The sequence below is a fragment of the Apis mellifera genome, linkage group LG8 (genome assembly GCF_003254395.2).
Source record: "Apis mellifera strain DH4 linkage group LG8, Amel_HAv3.1, whole genome shotgun sequence".
NCBI lineage: Eukaryota > Metazoa > Arthropoda > Insecta > Hymenoptera > Apidae > Apis > Apis mellifera.
Window position 1 is genome coordinate 11,801,047 of NC_037645.1, and position 19,074 is coordinate 11,820,120.

At 17.5% G+C, this 19,074-nt stretch overlaps 1 protein-coding gene across 4 annotated transcripts; it reads right to left on the reverse strand.

Annotated features, from left to right (window-relative positions):
- Positions 1-101: 101 nt before the first annotated feature.
- On the reverse strand, positions 102-18,430 carry LOC724870 (NADPH--cytochrome P450 reductase). 4 transcript variants are annotated; one of them, XM_026442053.1, is made up of 11 exons: positions 18,015-18,430; positions 5,862-6,070; positions 5,218-5,410; positions 4,774-4,923; positions 3,084-3,208; positions 2,716-2,904; positions 2,403-2,641; positions 1,990-2,321; positions 1,419-1,680; positions 1,074-1,302; positions 102-669 (listed from the first exon to the last, which is right to left on the reverse strand). In XM_026442053.1, the coding sequence occupies exons 2-11, from the start codon at positions 6,035-6,037 to the stop codon at positions 525-527; spliced, it is 2,040 nt and encodes a 679-aa protein (XP_026297838.1). In that variant the 5' UTR covers positions 6,038-6,070; positions 18,015-18,430; the 3' UTR covers positions 102-524. The 4 variants fall into 4 exon arrangements, with proteins under 4 accessions (XP_026297838.1, XP_016769012.1, XP_006569767.2 ...); XM_016913523.2 differs by lacking the exon at positions 18,015-18,430 and adding an exon at positions 12,680-12,736; XM_006569704.3 differs by lacking the exon at positions 18,015-18,430 and adding an exon at positions 11,170-11,277.
- Between the last annotated feature and the right edge of the window lie 644 nt (positions 18,431-19,074).

Consider the following 19,074-nt stretch of genomic DNA (forward strand, 5'->3'; position numbering starts at 1 on the left):
TTTCTTTTTTACAATTTCTTTCTTTTCTACAATATAATATTTAATAAAATTTATTTTACAAATTATTGTTCTATATTTGTTCTAAATTATTGTTATATATTTAATTTGATTTATTTCATGTCATTTGAATTACATCAATATTTATTTTATTATAGTATTATACAAATATTATGTATATTTATCAAATATAAAAGTCTATTTTTCATTCGTTATTGCACTATATTGGTTTCTATAAAAATTTTAATATTGAAAATTTGTAATAATGTGAAGAATAAAATAGATTTTTATACAGAATTCATTACTACTTATGTATAATAAATACATTTAATATTTCCATAATTTTACTGTTATTTGTAATTATTAATTAATATTGTGTTAATATAATATTAATTATATTGTAAACGATTACATATATATCATACAACTGTACGAAGATGAGCCTTTTTCATAAAGGCATACTTTTAAAAAATTTGTATAAACAATTTAATTTATAACTATTCAATATCGAAATTAAATATCGTTATTCAACTCCATACGTCACTTGAATAACGTTTTTGCGAATCCATTTTCTTGATATAATTCGCTGCATCTAATTCCGACATTTTTCCCTTTTCCATCACAACTTTTAATAAAATATTGTGTACATCTCGTGCCATATTTTTTGCATCACTAAAGATGAAATATATATTTTTTGAACATATAATATATATTTTATAATTTACTAATTTAATTGCATTATTTAAAATATATTTTAATAAATCATAAATAATTTCCAATATAAAATTCTTAATAATTATATTTTATGATATAAGAATAGCAAATTCGTAAAAAAAAAAAATATATATATATATATATATAATAATATATATATATAAATAAAATATATATATATAAAATATAAAAATATATATATTAAATCAATTTTTCTTATATTATTATAAAAAATAATAATGAATATCTTAAATATTAAAATATTTAACATATAATTTAATTATTAAGTTGAAAATTATTCCTGATTTAATTTAATAAATATTACATAAATTACATAAATTATTACATGATTTCATACTAACCCACACACATAGATATGTCCATTTTGTTCTCCAATAATTTCCCACAATTCGTCTTTATTTTTTTCTAGTAGATGTGTAACATATATTTTCTGAGATTGTTCTCTACTAAATGCAGTATGTAAAATTAAAGTACCTCTTTTTACATATTCTTCAAGTTCATCTTTATAAAGAAAATCTTCATCTTTTTTTCTACATCCAAAATATAAAATTGTATTTCCTACTTCTTTTCCTAAAATAAAATAGATTTTTATAAATTATATTTAATGAAATAATATATTATGTTTATTAAAAAAATTATATTTTTTATTATAAAATTGATTTCTTATTTTGAATTTTGTTAATTACCTTCTTTTCTTGCAAGATCACGTTCTTGTATAAAACCTCTAAATGGTGCTATTCCAGTACCTGGACCAACCATGATAATAGGAGTTGATAATCGAGTTGGTAAACGAAATTGAGATTTTCGAACAAAAATAGGAACATAACATGGTGGATGTGAAGGATGTTTTTCTTTTAACCAGCTAGTAGTTACACCTTTGTTAATTCTACCTGTTGGTGTTTTATATTCCACAACAACTGCAGTAATATGAATTGAAGATGGGTGTAACTAAAAATTAATTAAAAAATAGTTTCAAACTAAGATTACAAGATAAATTATATAAAATTAATTATATAATTATATAATAATTATATAAATATTATTATATTAATTAATATTATATAAATATATTAAGATACTTAATATTATATATAATTATATATATATTATTTAATATTATATATTAATTATTTTAATATTATAATATTGTAATATATATATATATATTTTTAAATATAATATAATTTTATTCAAATTTTTTTGTTTTTTGAGTTTGCATTATAATAAAAAATTATTATAAATATTGAAATAATATACCTTAGGAGATGAGGAAATTGAATAATATCGACATTGCAATCTTGGTAAAAGTTCGCAAAGATGATCCAAGGCTGGCTTCAAGCTAGGAATATCTTCTAAAATATGTACAATATTTCTATTTTCTTGAACTACCCATTGCTGATAAGCAGCTTTACCATCCACACTGGTTGATGCCATTAATTTTAATTTTTCTTTATCATTTGGATCACTACAATATTCTGCTAATTCTTTCAGAACATGAGTGCGTGGATTACTAGTAATATCTAAATAATGTGTCAAAGCAGTTCTGTAAGAACATGGACAAGGAAATGGATGCTTCTTGGTAGATTCCTCTGTAATAATAAAAATAATTTATGCTAAAGACATTAATGTTAAATATATTGATAATAATATTGAATTGATTTTTAATTTACCATCTGTATTTGTAAGAGTAAACACTGTATCTAAATTTATACCACATTTTTCTCCAATTTTATTTACTAATTCCGTATTATTTACAGGATATACTGCTAAATGATCACCAGTTTCATATCGCATTTTTGATCCTTCTATATCAAATTCTATATGCATACATGATCTATCTGAAGTTGAACCATGAAGTTCACGATTTATTTTTACTGGAGCTAGGAAAGGATTTTTTGCATCAAATGGTCTATAAAAACAGAAATAATTTTATAATTTATATATTTTAATATAACTCCAATATAAATAAATAAAAAAACATACGCTCTTTGATTCTTAAATGAATGAAGACGAGCTATTTCACCAGTATAAATGCGTTCAATTGATAAATCGATATGTTCTGTTAGTTTATACTGTCTAATACTAACATCTTCTCCTGCACCTTCAATTCCAAAGAATTCACAAACTGTTGGCCAAAATTTATCTTTCCATGTAATAAAATCATCTTCTATACTATAATAATAAATATTTTATTATTGAAATATTTTATATTATTTACATTTATATTAAATTTTTAATATTTGATAGACACAATAATATTAAACACATTTTTATTTTATATTTCCAAATAAAATTAAATATTTCAAAATAAAAATGATGAAAATATGTGTAATAAAATTCTATAAACTTACTTAGCATCATCATCTCCCAAACCAAGTTCAAAGACACGAGTAGCACCAAGTTGTTCTAATCTATGATCAACATATAAAGCTATTTCATTATAATGTTCATATGTTTTATTTCCAAGACCAAATACCTATAAAAAAAATATCATATATATAATAAATAAATATATTTTTTTTCATATATATAAAACAATTTCAATAAAAAAAAATTCAACAAATAATTTAAATTAACTATGATATATAATAAATTTTTTATGTATTATATTATAATATTATAATATTATAATAATATTATAATATTATTATAATTTCATTGATTATTGATAAAATAGATTAAGTTCAAAAAATTTTAAATAAAATATTTATAAAATTTATTATTTATAAAAATGTAAATATTGATCCAAATATATAAATTCTGATCATATATACCTCAAACATTGGCGCTAAAAATAATGTTGTAAAATGCCGTTGGATAGCGCTATTGTATCTATGATGCTTAATCATTACACGTAGCAATTTATCAAACTTTTTTATATTCATTGTTTAAATATTTTTTAATAAATATTTTAAGATTTTTAAGATTTAAAAATGACGAAAATATGTGTTTTTGTTATATTTACAATTATGTAATAATTACAATAATTATTTTTTACAATAAAAACACTTATATCATGTTTTAATAATTAATATACTAGTCACGTGTCTAATGATTATAAATTACTTACATAAGATTTATAATTTCTATTATCATAGTTACATATTTATTATAGTTTTATAAATCAAAATTTTTTTACCAGAGAAAAAGATAAGTATTTATATCATTTATAATAGTATAAATTATTATAATATTTAAATTGAAGCTCTATACGCATGAATGTTACATCATTATGATTTCGCACTGAGCCTATTACACGTAAGTTACAGAATAGATATGATATCTTATTTAAGTTTATATTATATATTCTGAAATATCGATTTCGAAAAAAAAGAAAAGTTTTTATGCTCTTTATGATTTACTGCAACTAGAATATAGAAATAAATATTATTGAAATCAATAATTATGCTAAAAGAAAATTCTCATTTCGTTATTTTGAAAAAAAAATTGATCGTACTGTATAAGTTTAATGAACGACACAATACTATCACAATTGCTATAATTGTAAATGTTCTAATGTTCGGAATTGAACTGTTATTCTATAAGTCCGCATATATTATTCATGCGCATGTATATTAAGGTTAGGTATATATGAGCGAAAAAATTGTTGCTACAAGCATCTTTTTTATTTTTCAATTAAAAATAGTACCAGATAGTATAATTACTAGTCTAAAAATCGTTCATTTATATTCGTTTAAGCATAAGCATAAGTAGCGGCAAGTTTTAATAAAAATATTATACACAATACAAAAATATATATATACATTCATAAAATCTATAAATTTTTAACAATAGAATTTATGTTCTTGTACATATATTTGATTTAAATGAAAAATGTAATATTTTTCTATAAATTTAAGTCTAATACAAAGAATTTAGTAATTATTTTATTTTTTATTTATATTATTGTTATTTATAAAAATTTTAATATGACAATTAAGTTTAGCATATTGCTTCTTGACAATTTTTTAATTCTTCTAAACTTTTTATAGATATGAAATATAAAACAGAGTAAAACAGAGTATAAAAAATAGTACTTACCGCATAATTTAATCCATTTAAATCAGGATCACCATTTTTTAGCCAATCAATAAATTCCATAGCATTGTCTGTAGGATCACCTTCTCCATAAGTTGCTAAACAGAATACTGCCATACTGTTTGGTATTGTTTTGAGATGTATTAATTCTTCCTGTTGTAATTATGTAAGATTATGATATATAAATAAATAAAATAATAATAAGAAATTCTTAAATTTTTTTTCATTCTTATTATATATTATATACGTCTGAAGTTACATTATATTTTTCAAAATTTTCAACAATTCTATCTAGAATATATCGATTTTTTAGTAATCGTATTTTCGTACTAATAATTTTAGAGAAAAAAATGTTATTTTTTAAATGAAATAATAATTCAGATCATTGCTTTGCTTTTTTTTTCATAAACATATATATATAAACATATATATATATAGTATATATACCATATCGCATTCTTCTGGATCAGCCACCATGCCTTTCATTTTGTATCGAATACCTTCCTTGGCTAACCTACCGGCAAATTCTTCTGCAGTTCCAGTTTGACTACCATAAAATACTACTAAACTTCGTCCAGAAGTTTTCAATTTTTTTATAAATGAATTTTCTGATGTTTGCGTTGTAGGAAATATTGTTGGCCTTCAACAAAAAATATTTTTTCAATTTTAACGTTTTTCTTTTAAAATTTTTTAAATTTTAGAAAATACATTTTTTAAATTTTAAAATACATTACAAATACTAATTTTTAATATATTAAAATAATATTTTAATCAAATATTTATTGTATACACACGCATGCACAAAGATTATATAAATTATTCAATATATCCAAATAAAAAATAAATCGCTGAATTTATATTTTAATATAAAATTTTTTATTATAATTATCTAAAATATTAAAATATTAAATGTTGTCATTATTATTATCATAGAATATTTGTATTTTTCTTTTTGTATATATTTAAATATAAATATTATATATTATTTACTGTTTGTTTCATTTTTGAAAAAATAAATTTGATTATTTTTCCATTGAAAATAAACTAATAATTTCATTTATAATAATTTATAGTAAAGAAATAATTATTACTGAATAGAATAAGATTTTGTGACAGGTGTATATTCCTCTTGTTTGTTTCGGCGCATCAACCACCATAGGGCAGCCAATAAAAGAGCACTGAGAAGGATAATATCAAGAGTGCTAAAGAGAGGTTCATCAAGAATCTCTGTTTTATCCTCATTCTCCAATACTGGAGAACCTGCCATTCTTATCGCTTTAGGTTGTAATCCGTTTACAGCCTGAAATAAGATAAAAAATTGCAATATTAATCATCGTTTTGTTTCAAATAATTTTTTTAATGTTAAATTTCAGTCGTCGTTTCATTTCAGATCGTTCAAATCGGTGTCATTCTATATTTTGAAATTTTTATATTATTATGTATATATGTATTATAAAGAATTATAATCAAAAATGATTTAGAAATGATTGATAAGATTTTAATCCAAGATTTTTTATTAATTTCGATTTGAAATTTCATCGATATATTATGACTAAAATGAGATATTTGAATATTTCGCATCTAATTTTAACATAATATTTGAGAATTAATGACTGTACAATTAAATAATCTCTACAAATAATTAAAATATAACTTAGTAGTTAAAGTATCACTTATAATTCAGCGATATAAATGTAAAATTAATTATTGAATATGTAGTCACATCATTTCTTTGAATATATGTTGATAATGGTGTAAAAGATTGTACATAAATATTTTTAATTCTATTTATCATAATTAATTAATATGAGTAAGCATTTTTGTTTTCAATAGAATTTAATAATTATAATTTTAGTGAGTATGTTATATCACAAATTACATTTTATTTCAAAAATTAGAATTGTATAAAAGTTTGAATCTAATAAAACACGATGATGAGAACATAAAAGTATTATTCTAAACAAAAATAAATATTTCAATATTTCAAAACAAAATTTTTATGAAAATATAAATTCAATTTTTATAAACATAATGGATTTGAATGTAATATTTACATGTTTGTAATATAAATATTTAATATTTATGTGAAAATAATGAAAAGATAATAGTTAAAATAATAATAATAATTTCAAAAATTGAATTTAAATAAAATTTTGTTTCATCTATTAAATAATATAATAAATATTTTTTTATATATCCTATATAATTTTTTATATTACATATATTTTAGTACATATCTGCATCTTTCAATTTTGTACAAATATATGTAAACATCAACATTTTAAACATAATTATAATCATATTATTATAAATAATAAAAAATAAATTTGTCATTCTTTTGGATGTCATATAATGATCATTTGATAAAATAACTCCAATCTAGGATTGCGTAACTATAGAATCAAGATAAATATGACCTTGAATCAATTATATTAAGTCCCAAGATTGATTTATGTAGTATATGTATATATAGACTATACATAGAAAGATCAAGTTAATATAATATGAAGCATAATAACGATGTACTATTAAAACTTAGCGTTTTGAACTATTATGATCAAATAAAATCCTTTTATTTAAAAAACTTAAAAAAAATACAGTGTATGATCGAATACGATGAAAAATAGTCAATATTTATTATTTGCAACTTTATTATATAATTTATGAAAAATTTCAATATTCACAATATTTCATTTTTGTGAATAATGATGATATAAAAATTCTAACCTCATTTCATTTTTGCTGACAAATATAACGTTATTGAAAAACAAAAAGAATTAAAAATATATGAAGCATTTAAAGAAATTTATGTATTATTTTGATATAGAATTATTTATTTTACTGATTTTCTTTCTATGTGATAAAGAAACTGACCTCTATAAGAAAATATTTTTAAGCCTATATATAGCTATAATGAATAAATGTCAACATCGCAATTAACGTATGAATAACAAAAATCTTTCGTGAAAAATGCAAATCCCAATAGTAAGAAGTGAAAAGAATAAAATTATTATTATTTATTATCTATAAAATTTTTATTTATTTTATAAAAAAGTATGAATAAAACATATATATTGCCATATAAATTTATCATAATTTTTAAATTCTTATCATTGTTTTTTATTCTAATCTTTTCCTTTCTTACCACGAATTTTTATATATAATTGATTTAAATATAATTAATTTATAAATCATTAATATTTTTTGTATGTTAAATAAATTGAAAACATAAAGAAAAACATACATATAATATGTATTATATGTATAATATATATACATATAATTTAAAGAAAATGCCTTGAAATATTCAATATATTTTCATTTACAAAAAATTACAATGTTTGTATTGTATGTATTGTAAATGAATGAAAAAACAACTTGTAATATTTTATTTTAATTCTGTATAGTATACATATAAATATATAAATATATACTCTATAATATCTGAATCATAAAAAAAATAATTTTGATGATATGATAACAATTTCTTTAATAATATCTTTCCTATTCATAATAATTTCATTTGTTTCGGACGATAATATATAAATTTAAATAAAAATTAAATAAATTATTTATATTATGTTAAAAATTAATCTTTCAATATTTTCAGGATTAAATTTTTAAGAAATAAAAAAATTTTATTATGATAAAAACATATTTTTGTCATGAGATATTCATAATAAACATTCCATCATTGATTGTGCATATGTATATAATAATATATATAATAATATATATATGAATATATATATATATATATGTATATACATATATCATTTTCCTCTAGTTGGTATCAGCAAATTGAATAATTATCGAGATTGATTCACGTAACAAATTACGTGGTTTATCCTATAGAATAGTAAAATAGACCAATAAAATAATTTTTAACTTTATTTCTATTATTTTATCTTTAATAAATGTTTATTATTAGCTATAATATATATAATAACAAAAATTAAAATGAAACTAGAAATTTAAGAATAAAATATTATAAATTCGATGTTAAAATAAAGGACATGTAATAATTATTAGATTCTTTTCTATAAAAAAAAAATATCTTTGTTAAATAGTAATTTACATCGAAGATAAACTAATAATTTAAAGTTTTTTTAGAAAAATGAAAAAGGAGTAGAAAAAGTGCAAAAGGAAAACAATTTTTTTATTTTGATATGACTTTGCATTTATAATTTTGCTTCACGGTAAGTATTATTTCCATATTGTTTCTAATATCTGTAATAATAAAATTTAAATATTAATTTAGAGAAAATTATTTTAATATATAATATAATTTTAACATAATATTATAATATTTACATAATAGTAATAATTAATTTAAATGATATGTTGTTATAAATTTGTATTATGCATATTTACATATACTATTTCAATTACATCCAAAATAATTTAATCTTAAATTGTTTATAATATGCATATGTATTATCCAATATTATCAATTATAAGAATAACATAATAAAATATATAAAAATAATATAAATATTGTAATTATTTTGTTATCATATCATAATTATTCTATTCTAATTTTAATCAAACAACAATAAATACTTGAAAGTAATACGAAAATAATAATATTTTTAGAAATAATAAAATATATCATATTCTATTATATCTTAATTTCTTTATTTTTTTTATTTGGAATGAAAATTAAAATATTATCCATATTGTAATAAGTAAATAATTCAAAATTAATGAAAATAAAATTCATTTATATTTATATTCTTTATTAATTAAATCTCATAAACATTTTTATTAAAATTAATTTATAAAAAACATAAATAACAAAAAAAATAAAATATAAAAATTAAAATTTATATAATTATTTATATATAATTACATTACAAATAAAAATATTAAAAACATGATAAAAAAGTTTTCAACTTTTGAGATTTTTTTTATACATAAAAAATGTATGTATTTATCTTTTCTTTAACTTTATTATATTTAAATATTTTAAACAAATATATTATTAAAATTTATAAAATTTGAGTATTTGTAAATTTTTCATAAATTAGTAGATTTGTCATTTTGATATAATTAATAATTAATAAAAGAACAAACACTTAAAAAATATAAATATGTATATATATTGCATAATATAGAATACGATTATATAATCTAATATAACAGAAATATCGTATAATATTTGTAAACATATCTGAAACATTATAAAATGCAAAAAAAAATAAAAAAATATACATTTAAGAAATTTAACAAAAATTACATGTAGATATATATTACAATCGAAAATATAATTACGAATGATCGATTGTAGATTAGAATTCATGCATTTTTTTTCCATATAGAAATGTAAATTATATTTTAAATACTATATTTAATTGTAATATTAATTTTCATTACGTATATTATTACATATATATTCAAAATAAAATAGAATAAGAATATGACAAATACATTAATATATAATATATAATAACATAACAAAATTATTATATTATAAAATAATATTTTAATATTATAATACATATTATTTCTTATTAATTTAAAAATTAAATTTATTTAATTTTATATAAATTACTTGTATATATACATAATATATAAAGATATTTGTAATATCGTTATTTTCATTATTTATATTGTGAAAAAAAAAATATGAAAAATATTTGGCAAATTAAAATTCACAATATAAAATGACTTCAAAATTATTTATTATTTTCTGACAAAAATTGTACGTTACTTTTAAAATATCTGTAATCATTCAATTCTTATCATCATAATTGTTAGATAAGAAAACACTTATTATCTTTCATAATAATATTTAAAATTGACTATATTTAATAAATATATTGTATAAAGTCTATTGTATAAATTATTATATTTCTAAAAAATATATCTAAGTATTTATTATTATTGTTACATTTCAAAAACTCTCTTAGACTGCAATAGATATGTTTTCTGATAAACTAACGTTTTTAGGTCAGAACAATATTTTTATTCCTGAAATGGTTATAATGCATATGTTCCTTTCTTCTTATATATTTATATATCTTATATATTCTTATATATTCTTATATATTCATCTAATATTTATTCGTCAGAAATTATAATTATATATATAATTAGAATTCAATAGAACGTTAGTTCGTCAGAAAATGTATTCATTATATTATATATTTATATATAGATACAATTTAATACTTTCAATAAATAAAAACATCATTAATCGATAAAATTAATTAATACTAGACATTTAACTCGTAAAAATCGATATATATTATTTTTATTTTATACTTTACCGGTAAATCCATTCTTTGAGAAAAAAATGCAACGTCTCAAAATTGATAAATGGAAAAGAATTGATAAATTTATATTGAATTTTGAACGAAACGATTATTCACATTCGGAAAAATACCACATACTCACGCAACAACGAGCGTGTAACTGGCAGTAAGCTCGCAAGGTAATGCTGAGATGATGCACATATCCGTGTCGTGTACAAGCAGAATGAAAAATCAGCAAGTCATTGGCCGACTGAGTTTGTGTTGCATGAACGTCACGTAGCATATAGCATAAAGTATATACACATAAACATATGTACATATAAAACATCATGAAATTATACAAGTAGTATGTCAAAAGACACGTATGTTTATATGTATTTAATTCATTTAATTGATTTCATTTCAGATAATTCATTTTACTTATTTATTTAATTTATATAATTTACAAAAATTTTAATCATCTTATATAAAAATAAATTATATGATACATATGAAAGTGTTATCAATAAATGATATGATTTTTTCCATTATGATGATAGATTTCTGCAATATTTTCCTGTTTTTATTTTTAATTTTTTCATTATCAAATTTATCTTTTGTAAAGTAAAATTTCATTATTCAATAATGATTTTTAACTACTGTTTGAAAACTTTTGTATTCGCTTAAGATTTTATTAATATAAATTATTAAAATAAATATGATAAATAATATACTATATGTATTTGACTATGATTTTAAAAGATCTATAGATTATAAATATTAATATTATAAAAATTTATATTTATATTGTATATTAAAATATAATTTTTTCAAATAACTTTAATTAATTTTAAATTATTTTTATTAAAAAAGATTTATTCAATTGATAAATGAAAAATTATAATAATTGATTGTATATATAAAATAAATTATAACATTTTGTGAAAAGATAGTATTTAAGCGAATTTATTATAATTTAAAATCGTTAATTTCTTAATTAAGAATATACATAAGTCTGTACTATAAAATTCATGATAAAATATTAAGATTTTTTTTATTTAAATTAAAATATGATATTTTTTTATGCGAATATTAAGTAAACAAAAACAATCAAAAGTTATCAATAAGAACGATTATATTAATATATATCTAATTATTAAAATATAATAATTAATTATTTTTATAATTTATTAATAAAGTAAGATGAAAATATGAACTATTCGATGAATAATACAATTAGACGAATCAATAATAGATATCGATATTATCTAAAAATATTTAGATAAATAAAAAATTCGAAAATTAATTAAATTCACAAATTTATATAATGTAACAATATATTATGTGTGTGTGTGTGTGTGTGTGTGTGTGTGTTTTACATATATATTATTCATATAAAAATGAATATTTAAATTTAAATATTCGTTTTAAAAATAAAAAATTTCTTTTCATTTTAAATCTACTTTTTAATACAAATTAATTTTTTGTTATATATTTACTAGTTTTTACTTAATTATGTAGTTAAAAGTACAAATATAAGATTTATCGCAGGTCATAAAATATTAAATAAATTATCTATTTAATCAAACTAAAAGTAACATTATCGCAATAAGAATTTCTAAAAATATTTTAAAATAAGTAACTTAAAAATATTATCAAAATATATTACTCACATTTTTAATGTCTCTTTATATATTTTTCTTCACTTTTTGTAACGATGTTGTACTACAGATATATAAAATATAAATGACAGTAAAATATCAAATAATATAATATGTATATTCTTCATATCTATATTATTAATGATAATAGTTTTAAAAGTTGAGAACTTTATCAAACTTATTATGAATCATCAGAAAATAGAAAGCAGAGAGATACCAGTATTCTGTGAAAGTATTTAAAAAAGTGAAAATTCACTTGCACGAATGAGAATAACATGCACGAATTTATCTTGCAAGAGAAAGTGAAAGGTAAAAGGAAAAATGAATAATTTTCACTGAAGAGATTTCTGTTACGTTATTGTATAATATTATCTCTCTCAAGATGTATATCTTATCTATTTATGTATCTATTTCAAATTATAAAACAAACTGCTTGTGCTGAATAATGTGAATAATCTTGGAACTTATAATAAGTAGAATTATTCACGATTTATATGTACATAATAATTCATATTAATGTGTATTATTCATATACAAGTTTATTCGTTATTGTGTTTGATTTATCAATAGTGAGCAGTAATGTATAAATATAATTTTTTCATTATTTAATTTGTCATTTATCGAGTAATACAATAATTATGTATTATATATATAAATAATGAATTTATAACACTAATTATGATAATATTACTAACAATATTATAAATATATAAATATATAAAGTATTCTTGCTAAAATGATATCCAAATGCGAGTCACTGTATATTTTATATAGAGAAAGTTGAATAAAATTAGAACTACTAATAAGTTAAATAAAATTCCATGTCTATGATATTACAATTATATATTAAATATAATAAACTTATATGTGGATTTTGGTTATCTCAAGTTATGACGAATGAACAAAATTTAGATAAGATGAATAAATTTCCAATGAAATAAATAAATATTCCAATATTGAAATAATTTCAATATTATGTTCATTTCATACAATAGACATAGTATATAGGATAACAAAATAAATAAAACAAAATAAATAAAAAATTTAAGGGATGATTGTAAATGCTAAAACAATTGATATGCAAAAATATCAATATCGTTGAAGTTTATTTTTAATAAACAATTTCATTTTGTGCTAAATGAGGCGATATGATAATATATTCGAACGAAAGTAGAGTCGTTTTAATTATAATTTATCTAGTTTAGTTTCAATTTAATAATTATATATTTATCTAGTTTAGTTTTTAATTTATCTAATTTATCTAAGATTTTTATATACAAGCTTTTGCTTTTATTCTAATCTCTAGAATTATCGTTTAAATTTTTTAGCAATTTTATTCAAATATTTTGCATATTGCATGGTCTTTATTTTGCATGATATTTTATTTAAATAAAATTGCTGAAATATAAATATTTAATATTTGATAAATTAATATCCATGGAATAAAAAAAAGCTTTTTGTAAAAATTCTCGTTTTTTTCAATACGAGTTTTTTTTTAAATTTTATTTTAAATATTACGAAATAAGCGAAATATAATATTTTATAATTTTTAGGCTACGATGAATCAAAATATTTACGCGTAATACATTATATTTGCATATTAAATTGCAAAAGCAATTAAGAAGAAATAATTTATAATTCAATCCAATAATGTTATAATTTAAATTATTAATTATATAATTACAATCAAAGACAATTAATTTAAATTTTTTTAAATTAAGATTATAATATCACAGAAAAATGACTTAAAAATGAAATATATAATAATAATGTAATAATAATTTAATGGTGAATTAAAGATATTTTTTTTTTATCATACTCTCTTATATTATATAACATATTATTCCATATTGAAATGATTATCATATATAAGCTTTGTCATAAACATTTTTATTTTATATATTAAATCTTATATATATATATATATATATATATATATATATATATATATATATATTAAATTGTTTTTCTATTATATTATTTTATTACATTAATTACATTAGTATAGTCAAATATTCGATAAATATTGATCTATTTTTGAAAGAAATAAAATTAAAAAAAGAAAAAATAACTTTACATTTTTAATTTAATATTTACGTAAATTCATTTTTAATTTTATTATTATTATTCTATATAATACATAGCTATTCAATAAGCAATTTTTTTTACAATTTATAATAAATCAATAACTTTAAACACACCAAGTAAAAAATTTATTTGTATGATCAGCACTAAAGTGATTAAATTAAATTTTTAAAATACATTGAATATGTAATACTTGAAAATAATTGTGTAATAATAACAACAGTAATAATTGTTGAAAAATAAGTAAATAATATATCAAAATGTTTCAAGATAAGCGATATCAAAAAAAAGTAATAATTATTAATGATCGTTAATAATTTCGCTAATAATTTCTAATTTATCTGGTCTATTAATTGTAATTCTAATATTATAGTATAATTTTTGATTTTGCATAAAATAATTTGTATCATAATTAATTTAAGAATAAGTTTTGTTTTACATTTATAATTATTAAGATCAAATCATGAAATTTATGAAATAATATTTTTAAGTATTTTTATATATTTGAAATTATACATAATTTTATGTCAATTTATTTCTAGAATAAAATACATAAAAAAATACATATATTTTATAATAAAATTAATATTAACTTAAATATAATTTCAATTTTATTAACAGAGTTTAGTATTGAGATACTTAAACTTTCGCCATCTGTCGGTCAAAATTATTGACTTATTGATTGATTTATTCATTCTTTTACCGACTGTATCAATCATTTTTCTTTTTCGTCATCAAAAATTCTTCATTTTTTCTTTTTCATTAAGAATAATTATTTTTTTCTTTATTTAAAAATTACAGTTATAAAAGATATTAGTTCTTTACATTTTTATAAAGTAAAAAAAAATATATATGAACAGTAACTTAAATATTTTTTTGCAATCAAATATATTTTATATATATAATAAAAAATACGAATAAAATATCGTATTTTGATAAAATTATATAATATATATAAATCTACAATGTGTATTTATCAACTTTTTTGTTATTAACATTGCATAACTCAACTACCATTTGTAATATTTTATGAATATTATTTTTAAATATTATACTTTATTGTGATATGTGGATGTGATATGTGGATATGATTACGACGATATTTTGCATAAATAGTGAAGATAGCATGAAACGTTTATATTATCTTCTTGCATATTATAAATTATTATATTATTGATATTAAATAGACAATAATTAGAAATTGATTTTATAATTATATGTAAATTCATTAATATAAATAAACAAAAAAATTATTTTTGTAATATGTTGTTTCAAATTTTTGTATAATTATCGAATAAAATTATAATTGTCTGTAATTTATATTTTATATTTGCATTTACTTACTTATTATTTATTCGTCATTGATCAATTAATATCATATTTTTATTATATTGATATATAACAAATAATGTTAACAAAAAAAATATTTATATATTTCACGGAAAAAAATATACATTTTATGTGTAGCTATCTCAAATATGCTAACGTTTTATCGCATTTTATTTCTAATTATATCATTTCGATATATATATTTGTAAATTTTAAATCATCAGTTTTTTACAAAAAATAATTTTTTTAATCAACTTATTTTTTATTTTTATATATCTACTAGCTATAAATATTTTATAATAAATATTTAATTTTTGAATATTTAAATTTTTATTAAATATTTTCGTGTATAAAAATAAAATAAAAAATTTAAAAACTAAAATAAATAGAATTATAATAAAATATAAATAATTATACAAAAATAATTGAAATTTATTTTTCAAGTAATAAGCTAATTAACTAAACTATATAAAGTGAACTGAAGTGGTGAAAATAGAATTGATTATTTATATGAAATCCAATATAAAATATTAGAATATTAGAACAAAAGAAATATATACTTCTGATACTAAAAAAACTTTCTATAAAGTATCATAAATAAATAAATATATCATATCGCTCTGAATTGAATTTTAATAAACAAAAAAATTTATATTAAACTATTTAATATTAATAAATAATAGTTATATAAATACTTCTATTTACAATTTTATTAAACTTTATGTTATTAAATCAAATTCAGAAACAATAATGTTATAACATATGTTATAATACATTGAAGAAAATTAAATCAATTATTTTAAACGTGCAAAAAATAGCTATAATATTTTTAAATACTTAAAATAAGAAATAATATCAATATTAAAAAATTTATATCTAATTAATTTGAACTATGTTATCGATCAATGATTTAAATATATTTTATAAAATAAATATACAAAAATAATATATAAACAAACATATATAAATTTATACATGTATATATACATGTATAATCATATCTATATATTGACATCAATTTTAACACAAAACATAATTTGCGTTATATCTCTGTTATTAATAATACAAAAAATTATAGATAATAAAAATATATTATTTTTTTTGTAATTTTACATATTAAAATACTTATGAAAGAAATATATTATAAAGAATTATATTAAATGTATAAATCCTATAACATAAAAGTATATGAATGTTATTACTTTTAAATATTAATATAAAAATATCCTTTTATAAGTTTCATAAATTATATTTTTTAGTAATGATATTTTTTAATAATTATAAAATATACATTTTTATAAAGTGTAACATCAAGTAACTTTTCATTTTTTACTAGTTGCATACTAATAAATACATAAAAAAATTTAATTGAAAATATATATAATCTGAAATTTATTTTCTAATATTTAAATTTATTTATAATTAATATAAGTTATAATTAATATTTAATTATTATAATATTAATTAATAATAAATATTTTATAATTATTTATATTATAAAATATTTAAATCTGAACATTTATAAAATTTAATCAATTTATTAATATATAAAATAATAAGAAATAATCAAAATTAGATATAATAGTAAAAAAAATAATAAATAATTTTAATGAAAAAAAAAATGTAACATATCTATATATAATATAATAATATAACATAATAATAAAAATGACTATATATATATATTTTTATAAAATTATTTAATAATTTTAAATTAATAAATGCAACATTTTAATAGAAATTAATTATTACTTTGTAAAAATACGCATTTATATCCACGTATAAAAAACTAATCACATTTTTAATTCAAAACTATGAAATTATATTTTTCAAAACTTTTTTTTCATATATTTTCTTGATCGATGATCTTGTACAATAATATATAGTACCACTATTATTATTACCACCTGTTGAAATACATTTTCAAACTTACCTAAATAGTAGTTTTTGAATGAAGAGAATTTTAATCAAGAATTGAAATACTCTTCTTACAGGAAATTTCCTCTCAATCGAACGTAACAATCGAAAATACGAAATAAGTATGTGACACTTTTTTATCAATATAATTCCTTTTTCAACACGTTGCACTCACGTAAAACAATGTAACCACACTGGTTTCACTACTGTGTAATATTCATATATGCAACAATGTATATATGTCAGACACATTGACATTAAAAATGCGAAATAATAATTTTTCTCTAATCGTTTCACACTTTTATCAATGAAACGTATTTTCTCCAATTATGTGAAATATCCAACTCAATATAATTTTAAAAAAGAATAGAATTATATGAAAAAGAAAGAAAGATTAGATTAGGTTGCTGTGATACGTAACCGGAAGGTTATTTTATGCGCGCTTTATTTGAACAATGTTACAATAACGAAATATTTTTAAAAATTAAATCATATTTAAATGTATTATTGTTTCTTTTATTATATATATATTGATTCATAATTTTATTTATGATATTCTTTAACTTATCATTACATATAAATTATTTGTTTTTCTTTTTTTTTTTATACAATTTAATATAGAAAATTATTAAATAAACTGTATATAAACATAAATATATATAATAATTTTATATAAATTTGATTTTTATAGAAAATCAATATATTAATATATTAAAATTAATATGTTATTTGATAATAAATTTTAATAAAATTTTTCCTATTTTTTTATTTAGATATAATTACTTTTTTTTCATTAAAAATAATTTACTCTTAATAAATTATTGAATATAATAAATTGATTGAAATAAATATTGTAGAATTTGAAAATAAATATAAAATATAAGTATATAATATAATATAAGTAAATATAAATAATAAAATATTTTTTGAAAAATTTTAAAATAATTAAAAAAAATATATAATATAATTATGCATATTAACATTATTATTTAACATTATTATTTTTTGTATATAAAAAATTATATTACAAATATTATAAATTTTTATTTTCTTGTAATTAAAATAATTATAATAAA